Genomic DNA, 14598 nt, shown 5'->3' with positions numbered 1-14598 from the left:
GAGCAGTGCATGAAAGCTAAGAGATATGCTGTGCTAAATAGCCACACAGATACTTTAATGCAGACTTAGCGTGAAATTCTATAAATGTCGCCTAACCGGGGGTGACACAGTGGATAGAGTGTCTACCTGGGACAATGAGTTCCCAGGTTTGCTACCCTGAATCACTGGCTTGAGCACAGGCTCACCAGCTTGAGGGTAGGGTTGCTGGCTTGAGCATGAGATCACTGACATATGAGCAAGGGGTCACTTGCTCAGCTGGAAACCCCTCCCCCAGTCAAGGCACGTATAAGAAACAATTCAGAATGAACTGAAGTGATGTAACTATGAGTTTATGCATCTCATCTCTCTCCTTTTCTGTCTCCTTCGCAAAAAAAATACAAAAATTCTAAATGTTTATTTTAATATAAAAGTAGTATGTTAAATTCTCCACCCCTGCCCTCCACACTCAACCCCCCAACTTTTCAGGTTAAATTTGCTCAAGGTCATCTTTTTCTTTGGGATTCAAGCACACAGCACGGCTCACCATGAGGAACAGGTTCACCTCCAGTGTGAGAAGTGTAGGTGTGGGTTTCTGAGCCCTCTTTAGAATCTTAACTGGCTGGCTTTCTCCCAGGTGCATTACTAGTTTTGGCTCAGCCCAGGGTGTCCTGCTGAGGTTTATTATGAATCTTTTTTCTTTGGACAGGATTAGTGGTATTTGAAAGCTAGACGAATTTTTTCAATTATAATATGTATTTTTGTCTGTTTTCTAAATGAACTCATTATGTCCAAAACAAAGTTTAGGCAGTTTTAAAACACTATTAAGGGCCCTGGCCGGTTGGCTCAGTGGTAGAGTGTCGGCCTGGCGTGCAGGAGTCCCGGGTTCAATTCCCGGCCAGGGCACACAGGAGAAGCGCCCATCTGCTTCTCCACCCCCCCCTCCTTCCTCTCTCTCCCTCTCCCTCTCTCTCTCTCTCTCTCTCTCTCTCTCTCTCTTCCCCTCCCACAGCCAAGGCTCCATTGGAGCAGAGTTGGCCTGGGTGCTGAGGATGGCTCCATGGCCTCTGCCTCGGGCGCTAGAATGGCTCTGGCCACAACAAAGCAACGCCCCAGATGGGCAGAGCATCGCCCCCTGGTAGGCATGCCGGGTGGATCCCGGTCAGGCGCATGCGGGAGTCTGTCTGACTGCCTCCCTGTTTCCAACTTCGGAAAAATACAAACAAAACAAAACAAAACACTATTAAGGAAAAAATTTGAACATACAGAAAAGTTGAGTAACAAGAAAAGCCCAAATACCCACCATCTAGATTTTAAAATTAAGATGTTTTATTTTTTTAAACCATATTTGCAAATATGTTCTGGCTCAGAAGTATAATAGTTGGTTGGCAACTTTAGGGAACAGAAGGGATCTCATTGTGGGTAGACGTCTGATGAAGGCTAGAGGGCTGTGCTGTGCGTCAAAGATGGGTACAGCCCTGAGGACCCTGATAAGGAATTTGGACTTTATTATAAAAACAATGAAAAGTTATTGAAGGGCCTTCATCGTGGGTTCTTGCTGTTACTGCTCCCTAAAACACCCCCACATACTTCTAATGAAATACTATTGCTGATATAAAGAAGGAAAGGGGAATGAGAGGGGCAGGCAGACTGTCCCGTTGAAAGGTCTTACACCGTCTTAACACTGTTTAATCATTGCTACCTGTAGCTTGAGGATCTCCACTTGGGATTCTCAGGTCAAAAATTCAGCCCAGTGCCTGTGTGTTCCACACCCTTCAATGTCCCGGAGCACTGTGACTGGTATGGTACTGCTCTTATGTTGCATGGTGTTGGGCACTTCACTCCTGTGTTGAAGTAGAGTGGGCTGAAGAGATGCTGTCATTTGAGCACTGTTGGGTATTTGGTGTTCAACAAAGGGATTAACTCCTGGGTCTTATAAGAATTGAAATAAGGAGACTGAGCAAGAGTTGAAGCAATGAAGCTCAGCTCTTCTTAAAACTAAGTTTTATTTTATTCCAAATCTTTTCTGTTGGTCTTTATAATCACTAAAATCAATTAGTGATTTATAAATCTGTTTAATCATGCATATTTAAAAAAGTTTTTGTTTATTGATTTCAGCAAGGAGGAAGGGAGAGGAGAGACAACATCAGTCTGTTCCTGTATGTGCCCCAAGCAGGGATTGAACTGGCAGCCTCTGTGCTTCGGGACGATGCTCTAACCAGCTGACCTACCCAACTAGGGTGACCATGCATCTTTTCTAAAAATAAAATTGAACCGAATAGAAAGTGTCAGTTTTAGCTGTGTGTGTAATTAAATAAACTTCTTACTTGTAGATCATGATCCAAGTTTGAAAAACACTGCTGGTTCTACTGGCTCTATCTAGCTTTCATGATTAGTAAGATTAGTTCATTGATAGCCTACTTTTCTCTGTCATTTAGCCTTCCATTCATTCCATTAAATTGTCTTATGGACAGTACGTTCATTATATTAAAGATGGATTGTTTTATATTATCTATTGGCTTTTAAACTTAGTTTTTATGTTTATTAAAATTATACATATTTGTAATTGAAGGAGGCAAATAGTTACAAAAAAGGCTTAGAAGAAAAAAATACCAGTTCCTCCTTTCCCCTCTCCCCAGAAATACTTCCTTTTAACTCCTTGGATTGATTGTTTTTGGTATCTTTCTCTGTATCTAATGAGCATACTTGTATGACACATCCATGATTTCACCCTGTTACTCATAACATTTGCCTCAAGGTACTTACGTTTTCTTTATTACACTTATAAATTCAGTAACAATCAATACTCAGCTCTATGCTTCTTAAGCTAACATTTAATAAGAGCTTTTATTTCTTAAATCATCATTCTTCTTACCCTTTTAGCAATGTTCTAGGCACATGTATTGTCTTCCTACTTGGTCATCACTTAGGAGCCATTCATTAGTTATTTTAAAAGTTGGATCATTAATTGGCATACATTAATATAAGATATGTAAGCTTAATACATAGCAAACTTAGAAATTCTAAGGCAGAAGTTTTTGTGTTTTTGTTTTTTAGAGAGGAGAGACAGAGACAGAAAGGTAGAGAGATGAGAAGCATCAACTATGTAGTAATTGCAGCACTTTAGTTATTCATTGATTGCTTCCCATATGTGCCTTGACTGGGGGCCTCTGGCTGAGCCAGTGACCTCTTGCCAACACCAGTGACCTTGGGCTTCAAGTCAGCAACCATGGGACCATATTGATGATCCCATGCTCAAGCCTGCAATGTGCCCTTAAGCTGGTGACGTTGGGGTTTTGATTTGAACCAGGGACCTCAGGGTCCCAGGTCAGCGCTCTATCCACTGTGCCACCACCAGTCAGGCTAAGGTAGAAGTTTTAAGTGATGTTATTTACTTGTCTTTGCCTTGAAGAATCCTTGGCCGTTGAGTTGTGTAAGAATTGGTGAATTTGAGGACCTAAAGGAAAGAAAGTAAAGGATTTATTACAGTCATACTTTAAAATAACTGAATAGTTCTTATTTATAGTTTTATAATGACTATTTATATAATTTTTATTTTTTTAATAATTATACTTTATAATTTTTAAAACAATAAATCATAAAAGAATATATTAAGTGGGGGGGTGAGAAGGGGAACGGGAGAGCAAATATGAGCATTTCATGAATAGCTTTACTTCTGTAACTGGATCCTGTTGAGTATCCACTTCTTGTTTTGAGTACTTGTTACTAACTATTTTCTCAAAGTACAGTCTTATTAATTCGTATGTTCTGCAAAATCTTGGCTGCTTGGCGTACTAATTACGAGAAATGATTGTGTCACACCTCCTTATCTATGTTCTCTTCAGCAGCTGCACTCTTTGCTATGACTAGTATTTGGTGTGGTAGGACTTTTTAAAAGCCCCATTGCTGACTGGCCAGGCGGTGGCACAGTGGTTAGAGCGTAGGACTGGGATGCAAAAGACCCAGGTTCGAGACCCTGAGATCACCAGCTTGAACGCAGGCTCATCTGGTTTGAGCAAGGCTCACCAGCTTGGACCCAAGGTTGCTGGCTCGAGCAAGGGGTTACTCGATCTGCTATAGCCCCATGGTCCAGGCACATATGAGAAAGCAATCAATGAATAACTAAGGTGTTGCAATGAAAAACTAATGATTGATGCTTCTCATCTCTCTCCATTCCCATCTGTCTATCCCTTTCTCTGACTCTCTCTCTGTCCCTGTAAAAAATAAATAAATAAATAAATAAATAAATAAAAGCCCCATTGCTTTGGAAAGTCGCTTCTTCTGCCATTTAACCAGAGCTGAAAATATCTTCATTGCATAGCACCATAACAATTCCTGCAAAATACTGTTACATTCCCACCCTCCACCCAGTGCTGACCTGTGGCGTCACTGCCCTTGGTTGCAGAGTGTAACTAGAAAAGGTATTTTCAGAGAGTTTATTGTGTGAATCTGCTATGTTTATGGAGAATCAAACTGTATTGCCCCTCACTCCCTCAAAAAAAAAAAAAGTTAAAAAAGAAAAACATAATGGAAAAGAATGACCCAGGATTTGTGTCCCATCTAGCCAAGTAATCATTTGGGAATAATTCGCCTATCTTTGACCCAAATTCCTTGTCATAGAAAAGATATTCAGAAGTAAATTTATGCACACCTTTGAGTTTTGAGAACCTATGTTTGACGACATTTCTCTTTGGTTAAAGAAGATGTGGTTTTAATTTCACCAATAGGGTTTACAAACTGACAGAAGGTGAGCTAGATAAGTAATTTGGCTATAGACAGTGCTTAGAACAGGTCACATCAAAACATGCCACAAAATAGCACTACCTGTTTGTAATTTAATTGTAGATTTAACATTAGCATTTATTTGCATGCTCCCCTCCCTAAATGTTTATTTGTAAAATGATATGTAGGTCACTGTATCTAAACTCTAGAGAAAAACATTCAAAGACTTGCTTCAAAAGAAGTCTTAGGCAAGATTCAAAAGAAGTATTATAGTGCTATGCAATAGTGATGTTTATGTGGACTTGGGGAAGAAAGTAGGATTGAGGTGTCTGAGATTTGCCTCTCTGATTTGGCAGTGGTGAGGGTAGGCTCCAGGGGCAGTTAAATATGAGTTTGGGATTCACAGTTTGAAAACCACTGATCTAAGTGATCTATAGGTTTCTTAAAAGTGTTATCCTTTGGTATCTTATATGAGGTTTAATGCCTGTGTGTGTAACTTTAGTCAAAGAAATTGTAACTTCTGGCATGTTCCCCAAGTTACTTACATTGTTTGTCTTTGTTTTATCAAGGTGGTTCTTGGAATAGTTAATGTCTTCATTTGCATGATGTAATATTTATGTGGTAGAAATGTTGTTTTCTACTACCCACAAAAATTAAGAACTTCCAGAAGTTCATTATCCACAGGTTGTTGTTATCCAGTGAGTTCCTTCGTAGGAGATAGTCGTATCCAGGTAGAAGGACACATTGAAACTGGCACTTGAAGGATTTAAGGACCTGATGGGAGATTGGCCCAAAGCTCTGTGCAAGGTTCTCAGCTCTGAGACCTTGTGACTAAGAGGGTGGGCGGGCTGTGTGTGTGTACACCAGGGTGCGTAGAAAGAACAGCAAGGTGAGCACTGGAAGAGAAGCCTCTGAAAAGACCCAGATGGGCTGACTGCTGTGCTATCTGGTGAGCTCCTTACCTAACTTTTTGACTCAGTTTCCTCAACTGTAATGTAGAGATATCTATTAATTGAAGGTATGGTGTGTTAATTAAGGACAATGTGAGTCAAAACAGACCTGAGCTGGTCTCACCCCTTAATGCTCAGCATCGGCCAGGTAGAACTAGCCAGTTGCCTGTGAGTGAGAGCTGCCGCCCCTCCTTGGTCAGCACCTGCATGTTCTTCCTCAGATGGGTGGCTGATTGGGAGAGAAGTAATAAAACTTTTCAACAGGTTTTGAAAAGTAAAAGTGTTCTACTATTCTGAGATCTCTGTATTGTTTCTGGTGTAAACTGATAGGTTTCCCAGTTCCTACTGATATTGATAGTCAGGTAAAATGACTTTCTCAAACACTGGTTTTCTTTCCAGATTAGGATTTAGAAAGTATCTTCTGTTGACACCACTTTTTTCTTACTTGGACCTTGTGCTGTGTCCCAGGTAAAGCAGGCAGAGCCCAGCGAGGCATCCGTCGCCGCCGCCATGCCATTCCCATTTGGCAAGTCGCACAAGTCCCCAGCAGACATCGTGAAGAACCTGAAGGAGAGCATGGCCGTTCTGGAGAAGCAGGACATTTCGGACAAAAAGGCAGAAAAGGTCTGTATTTGCCACTATCACATATTTTCGATCTTTCGATTAGAAGCAAATAAAAGACAAATTAAGTGATGATTTTAAAAATTAATAAATCTCAATTAGGGCTTATTTTGGGTTTTTAAAATATAGTCCTAAAGTGACATTGACTGCTGGTTAAACACCACATTTTCTCCTGTACTGCTGTCTACCAAACATATAGCTAATTCTTTTCTCTACTTTTCATCTGAGGATTTCAAGGTTATTTCAATTTTATTTTTCATTGTTGATTCCTAAAATAAGTGTTTCCACCAGTAAGTCTTTTTTTTTCTTTCTTTTTTTTTTAGAGAGACAGGAAGGAAAGAGAGAAATGAGAAGCATCAACTTAGAGTTGCTTCACTTTAGTGTTTTTAATTAATTCTTCTCATACGTGCCTTGACAGAGGTAGGCGGCAGGGAGGGGCTCAAGCCAAGCCATTGACCCCTTGCTCAAACCAGTGACCTTGGGATCCTGTCAGTGACCCCGCGATCAAGATGGCAAGCCCGCGCTGTAGCTGGCATTCTCAGGGTTTCAAGCTGGGGCCCTCAGCATCCTGGGCCGATGCTTAATCCACTGTGCCGCCAACAGTCAGGCCCCAGTGGTCTTCCCAGGGAGCCACCTCTCCTGGTCTTCTCTCTGTAGCCCCCATGTCCATGATGAGTGTCTTCCTCTCCCAGTCCTCGCAACCCCAAATCCAACTCTTGTCCCAGGCTGGTCTCCCCACTCTCCTCTAAAACGTCATCTTCCACCAAATAGCATGGCCCCTACTTTGTGAGAGGTTTACAGATTGATCCTGACTTCTTTACCTTCTCAGTGAACATCCTCATGACCTTTCTTCTAAAATTTCTCCCTTGCCTTCAATCTTCAGTGAAGATTTCTTGAGCGGCGCATAAGACCCTTTGTAACCTCATCTCTGCTTCTCTAGGTGGATTTCAGCCCCTCCCTTAATCTGGGTGTTCTAGCACCTTAGCTTGCCTATGTTCATGGAAACAACAAAAGCAAATAATCAGCTCTGCTGTCTCTCATGCCTTTGTCTTATTCTCCCTGGTCCATTTCCACTTCACCCTACTCATCTTTCACAAACCCCTGTGCTTTTCTTTTATAACTGAGTTCACGGCGGTAAAAATTACAGTGCTAGCTAGGCTTGAGTCAGCACCCTCAGTGCAAGTGACAGTATAGCGGGGAAAGGTAAAGAATGTGTTAGTTTGATATGAAAACAGTTTTGACCCCACAGGCCCCCTTGAAAGGGTCTTGAGGGACCCCAAGGACCCCACACTTTGAAACCTATTGTGATAGTTAATGAAAAGGGAATGTGTGTGTGTGTGTGGGTGTTGTCAGGGAGGGGAGCACCCTAATTTAGGTGTGTCACTGGGATAGGTCTTCCTGGGGAAGTGGCATTGCAGATGAATCTCACAATGATAGAAAATGGGCTCAGTCTCTGATGGAGTTCATATCATCCACGTGACTAAAGTCAGTGGTTTTCAACAAGCAGCAGTTTTGCCCTTTACGGGACATTTTGACAATGCGTGGAGACATTGTTAGTTATAACACAGGGATCTGCTACTGGCATCTCGTAGGTACAGGCCGAGATGCTGCTTCCTCATCCTCTCCAGGAACTATGGGGCCCAAAATGTCAGGGACTCCTGCTCTAAACCTAAGCACAAATAGACGTGCTGCTATTAGAGTAAACACAGCAAAGAAGAACAGTTGGGTTTATGAAAAATAAATTTCATTTCAAAGGAGGGGGAGCAACTCTGAAGAACCATCCATATGTAAACTACTTATTCTGAAATAGATTAAGAATAAGGAGAAAAGCCCTGAAATTTATGATTCACTTTTTATCAAGCTTCAGTGAAAGGGAACTGAGACCTGAAAGCAATGAAAAGATAAAATCTATTTAGTAAATTAAAAACCATGGAAAACCACTTTGACATCATACTGAAGACTGAATAGTTGAAGCTAGTTTCCGTTAAACCAGGTGCTTGCAGGCTAGTTTAACATTAAAAAAATGAATCAATGTAATTTATGGTATTGACATATTACATGTCAGTAAACAGGGAAAATAAAAAACACAGCCTTCATTTTTTATTAAAAACGCTGCAGGCCCTGGCTGGTTGGCTCAGTGGTAGAGCGTTGGCCTGGCGTGCTGGAGTCCCAGGTTTGATTCCTGGCCAGGGCATACAGGAGAGGCGCCCATCTGCTTCTCCACTCCTCCCCCTCTCCTTCCTCTCTGTCTCTCTTCCCCTCCCGCAGCCAAGGCTCCATTGGAGCAAAGTTGGCCCGGGCACTGAGGATGGCTCTGTGGCCTCTGCTTCAGGCGCTGGACTGGCTCTGGTCGCAACAGAGCGACGCCCCGGATGGGCAGAGCGTCGCCCCCTGGTGGGCATGCCAGGTGGATTCCGGTCAGGCACATGTGGGAGTCTGTCTGACTGCCTTCCCATTTCCAGCTTCAGAAAAATACAAAAAAAAAAAAAACAAAAAAAAAAAAACCCAAAAACGCTGCAAACTACGAATAGCAAAGAACTTTCACACCATAACATGAAGGGCATCTACAGAAACACTACACCTTGAATAGCACATGATATGAAAAGCTGAATTCCCATCTCCAAGAACAAGAACAAGACAGGGATGTCCACTCCTACCACTTCTGTTCAACTTTGTACTTAGAGGTTCTAGCCTGTGCATTCAGACAAGAAAAAGAAATATAGTAAAAGGTATGGAAAGGCAGAAAAAACTGTCTTTATCTGTGGATGACTTGATTGTCTATATAGAAAAGCTAAAGGAATTTATAAAAAAAGCTCATAGGATTAGTGCGTGAATTTAGTAGGGTCACAGGTTACAACATCAATATTATAAAGAGCAATTGTATTTCTGTATAGTAGCAACAAAAAAAACAAAATTGAAATCTAAAAAACCATTTGGAACAGCATCAAAAAATATGAAATGTTTCAGGATAATCTGACAGAGTGTAAAAGGCCTGTACACTGAAAAATATAAAATATTTCTGAAAGATGAAAACCTAAGTAAGTGGGAGATAATACCTTGTTTATGGGTTTGAAGACTCAATATTGTTAAAATGTTTTTTCCAAATTAATTTGTAGATTTATTGCAATGCCAAAAAGGTTTTTTGTAGAAATTGACAAGCTTGTTCCAAAATTTGTATGGAAATGCAGAGGACTTAGAATAATCAGAACAACTTGGAACGAAAACAGAGTTGTAGGGCTCATACCATCTGATTGTAAGAATTATAATCAAAAGTGTGATACTGACTTAAAGATAGATATAGATCAATGTAACAGAATAGAGAACCCAGAAATAAGCCTACATATGTATGGAAAATTTTTGACAAAGGTGCAAATGCAATGAAATGGAGAAAGAATTGTTGTTTCACCAATTGGTGCTGAATGTATTTGATAGCCACATATGCAAAAAAATAAAAGGATCCCACACCTCATGCCATACATAAAAATTAACTCAAAATGCATCACACAACTAAATGCAAAACAAGGTAAGTCTCAGACCAAGAGAAAATCTTTGCAAAGCATTTATATGATAAAAGATTGCATCCAAAACTTAATAAGAAAACAAATAATCCAGTAAAAAGTAGGCAGGAAATTTGACTATATACTTCATCAAAGAAGATATACAGATTTCAGATAAGTACTTGAAAAGATGTTAATCATAAGCCCTGGCCAGGTAGCTCATTTGGTTAGAGCATCATCCCAGTATGCCAAGGTTGCTGGTTCAATCCCTGGTCAGGACATATGAATGCTTAAATAAGTGGAAAAACAAGTCAATGTTTCTTGCTCTCTCTTTTGCTCTCAAAATCAATAAATTTTAAAAATTTAAGATGTTAAATATCAGGGGATTGCAAAGTAAAGATATGATGAGTTACCACTGCACACTAATAGAATGGCTGAAATTGAAATTGCTGCCTATACCAATATTGGTGATTATGCAGAGCAACTGGAACTGCTGGTTCCACTTTGGAAAGACAGTTTGGCAGTTTCTTAAAAAGCTGAACTTGTATGTAACCACTTCACTTTTAGGTATTTACCCAACAGAACAAGAAATATATGTTCATGCAAAGACTTGTATGTAAATGTTCATAGCATTTTTATTTGTAATAGTCCAAAAGAGAAAGAGCCCAGGTGTGTAAATAAACTAGATGGTTGGGGTACACTGCTGGTACGGAATACTACTCAGCAATAAAAAAGAGTCAACTATTGCTATACACACCAGCTTGGACTCCAGTGCTGAATGAAAGAAGTCAGACTATAAAGAGTACATAATATTTGGGTCTATTTCTGCAAAACTATGGAAACCATAATGACAGAACAGATCAGTAGTCACTTTGGCTTTGGCAGGGATTTGGGGGGAGGGTCAGAGTTGGGATGATGGAGTAAGTGGACTGCAGAAGCATCTGGTGGTGGTAGATGTGTTCGTGATCTTGTTGGATCATGAGTGTAAGTAAGTCCCAGCTTATCAAAGTGTACCCATAAAATATATGTGGCTTGTTGTATGTCAATGATAATTCATTAAAGGGTTAAAAAAAATAAAAAGACTCCCCATGAACCAAAACTGAAGTAATGGTGGCTTGGAAAGCACAGATTTTGGCCCTGAGAATACATCACGTAATAGAGCCTCCAGAAAGACTGGGAAAGCCTAGGTTGATAAAATAGAAATACACTACTTAAATTCAAAGTGATCATCTTCTCTGTACAGACAAGTCCACACTCGAGGGTGTAGAGAAACTAGAGTGGGTTGAGAAGGGTGTGACCAGGCTGATAGAGAAGTTCAAAAATCTGCCATGAGGAATAGTTGAAAGAAATGGAGGTGTGCAGCAAGGAAGAATAAAGATTGAACCCTAGAGCTCTTAGTCAAATATTTTGGGGCGATCATCTAATAGGAGGAAAAGGGAGGTTGCAGATAGAGGCAGAAATGATATTTATCCCTAACTCTGCCAAAGCCATGGTGAATAGTGCCTATTTCTGCTTTATTCATTATATCCATGGACATGTTCTCAGTCATTTCCTGTGATGTTGTAGACAGATGATAAATATAACATTTAAGTGTTTGTTTACTTGTAATACGTTGATACTTGTACTTGTTTTATATAGTACACAGTTGCTATATTAAGACTTGTGTATAGTGCAATAGATTAGTGCCATAGGAACTATGTCACACCTTTTTAAAAGAATCTGAAAACTACCCTCCTTATGCCTTTAGAAAAAAATGGTTTATCTTACCATTCTTATTTTTAGGTAAGTGGGGCATGGGGGTGTAGTGGGGTGGGGTGGGGTGGGGTGGGATTTGTTCTTTCATTGCTGACAGCCCCAGGTCGGTTGTACACAGCGACTATTTATACATTCTGCCCACCGCATGCTATATAAAAAGGTATGGCTGCCTCGCTCAGCAGACACTCGGCTCCCTTCATCACTGTGAACGCATGTGTTCGCGGTGCTGAATAGCTGTATTCACTCACTGCAGGAGAGGAATAAGGTTGCTGGCATGCTTACGAGGGGGAAGGGAGGAGTCTTTTCATAGCATGGCCATTTCACAGTGACTCATGGTTACTAAACTTGTTTAGAGTAATCTTTGACACCAGAAGGTTATTAATAGATTTTTTTAGTCCATGATCTTTTAGCTTACGAGACTACTCAGGTATTTTCTTTAATAGTCATTTGTCATGTGTGTGTGTAGGATTTTTTTTTTTGAAAGTTAATACAGGAATTAATGTGATACTAGAATTGCTCTCATTATCAAATATTTGGCACCAATAATATATTACAGTATTACTTTCAGATTTCATCTCACATTCTTTATCTCAGTTTACCTTGATTTAAAAACATCCTTTTTTCACTGAGGTCATCTAATAGCTTTTTGAGGATTAAGTGATATTTAAGACAGTATATGTAGATAAGTATGTTTCTAGAGGGCTCTTGTTTAAAATGATTTTTCTTTATTTTGCTAAAGAGTTGGTATGAAGAAACTCAAAAAGGATAAAATATAAGACAAAACAAATCATTTAAACTCCCTCCCTATAAAAATGTCTCAGTTCTTTGAGGCATTTCTCAATAATAACTACTTACATATAAATTCAATTATGTAAACTTAATGGTGAACAAAAACAGAAAATTCTGCTTAGTAGATCACTTCAAAATTGTTTCTAAAAAGGATGACTATAAACAGTGATTTGCATCTCAACTATGGAAATTTTATACAGCGTATAGCATGACAGTCTTTTGCACAAGACTCCCAACTTGATGGAATTGACAGATATTTTAGTGCCCTCATACATTTGGGCACATGGGTCAAAATTTTCCCCTCATCTTAAGGAGTTTACAATCTAGAAGAGGAAATAATACTATATGGTATAGAGGTACTTGGTGGTATCAGTGAAATTCTGTGGGAATCAAAAGGATAAGACAGCTAAGGACATCTTCTGTTGCTGTTTTCCTTTGTTTTAAATCTTTATTTTTAAGTAATTATTAATTCACAGAAAGTTTTCCTAAAGTACACAGGGAGTCCTGTGTACCTTTTACCCAGATGCAGCATTTCACATCACTGTACAGTATCAAGCCTAGGAAATTGACAGTGGTACAGCCCATAGGCCTTACATTTCACCAGTTTTATAAGTGTGTGTGTGTGAGTGTGTGTGGCTTTACAGTTTTATCACATGTATAGCTATGTGGTTTCTTTGTAACCATCACCACAATCAAGACTCAAGACCGACTGTTCCATCACCACAAGGCCCCTCTTGCTGTTTCCTTGTAGTCACACCTAGCTCCTCTCCCATCCTAGAACTCTTGCTGATAACCACTAATCTGTTCTTCAGATCTATAATTTTGTTATTTCAAGAATGTTTTCTAAATAGAATCATAGAGTAGGTAACCTTTTGAGACTGGCTTCTTTCACTCAGTTTAATTCCCATGAAATCCATCAAGTAGTGGGAGGATCAGTAATTCCTTTTGCTTGCTGAGTAATGTTCCTTTCTGTGGATGTATCACAGTATGTTTAACCATTCACCTCATCAAGGACATCTAGACTGTTTCCAGTTTGTAGCTATTACAGGCAAAGCTGCTATGAGCACTTTTATACCAGTTTTATGTGAACTTAAGTTTTCCTTCCTCTGGGATAAATGCCCAAGAACGCTATAATGAGTCATGGTAAACATGTTTAGTTTTATAAGAAACCACCAAACTTTTCTAGAGTTGCAGCACCATTTTATGTTCCCATTAGCAGTGTTGCAAAGTCAGGTGGCATGAGATGAGAAGTGAGTTTGGGAAGATGGGTGTAATAACAGAAAGTGAACTTGGTAAGAGGACTCTGGTGACAAGGAAAAAAGCTTAGAGGTGAGAAAGAGAAGCAAGACATGCGAGTAGATTTCTGAGGGAGAATGGAGAGGATCGATGGTTGTCTGCAACTGCAGGCTCACATACCCTTTGGCCTATCTTCTCTACCCACCAACTATCTTCCAAAGCATGAGTCAGTAAACTGGCCTGGGTCAGCCATTACCTGGTGTTGTAAATAAAGTTTTATTGGAACACAGTAATGCCCATTCATCAGCCTGCAATCTGGCTGCTTTCCTGCTGCGGTGGCAGTTTGAGTAGTTGTGACAGACTGTATGACCCACAAAAAGTTTGCTACCTATTTGTCTAGAGAAACTTGATACTTCTGATGAGCTAGGTAGCAGGGAATCTTATTTTGGTTAGAAATGGAGTAGGGACCTGCCCTGTGGTGGCACAGTGGATAAAGCATCAACCTGGAATGCTGTGGTTGCTGGTTCAAATCCCCAGGCTTGCCTGTTCAAGGCACATACAAGAAGGCAACTTACAAGCTGATGCTATCCGCTCCTCCCCCCTTATCTCTCCTCTCCTCTCTCAAAAAAAATCAATAAATAAAATCTCAAAAAAAGAAAAGAAATGAAGTAGGGGCAGGAAAAGTATGTGTTTTGCAAATATGTGCAGAGTGCTTGTAGAGAAATAGGTCGACCATGGCTCTAAGTGTTCTTTCTCCAATCAGTTTTTGAGTTTTACTTTATTCTAATTTGTGCATTGGGATTCTTCATAAGATTTTTACTTTGAAAAATGGTGGCAGGTGGGAGCAAGGAGTTAGAATATCAGTGGCCACAAAAGCATTTAAAAACTAATGATTTAGAAGACCTCTGACATGTCTTTCAACACCTACAGTGCTGTGATTCCATACTGCAGCATCACTTCTAACTAAACATTTCAACTCAAAATCTATTTTCTCTGCCCCAGAATTGGCCTCTCTCTTCCTGACTGATTGGCTTAAGAAATGTCTTTATATC

At 40.0% G+C, this 14598-nt stretch overlaps 1 protein-coding gene across 3 annotated transcripts in view; it reads left to right on the top strand.

Moving 5' to 3' along the window:
- Positions 1–14598, top strand: part of CAB39 (calcium binding protein 39) — a 79003-nt gene that overhangs the window by 25608 nt on the left and 38797 nt on the right. For 2 of the 3 annotated variants that reach the window (XM_066279423.1, XM_066279425.1), the window contains exon 2: positions 6117–6272. In XM_066279423.1, the coding sequence (XP_066135520.1) occupies positions 6159–6272 (114 nt within the window). In that variant the 5' untranslated portion in view covers positions 6117–6158. Of the gene's footprint in view, positions 1–2094; positions 2217–6116; positions 6273–14598 lie in introns of all 3 variants that reach the window. The other variant, XM_066279424.1, reaches the window with a different exon arrangement.

The sequence above is a fragment of the Saccopteryx bilineata genome, chromosome 5 (assembly GCF_036850765.1).
Source record: "Saccopteryx bilineata isolate mSacBil1 chromosome 5, mSacBil1_pri_phased_curated, whole genome shotgun sequence".
NCBI lineage: Eukaryota > Metazoa > Chordata > Mammalia > Chiroptera > Emballonuridae > Saccopteryx > Saccopteryx bilineata.
This window is presented reverse-complemented; position numbering and strand designations above follow the sequence as displayed.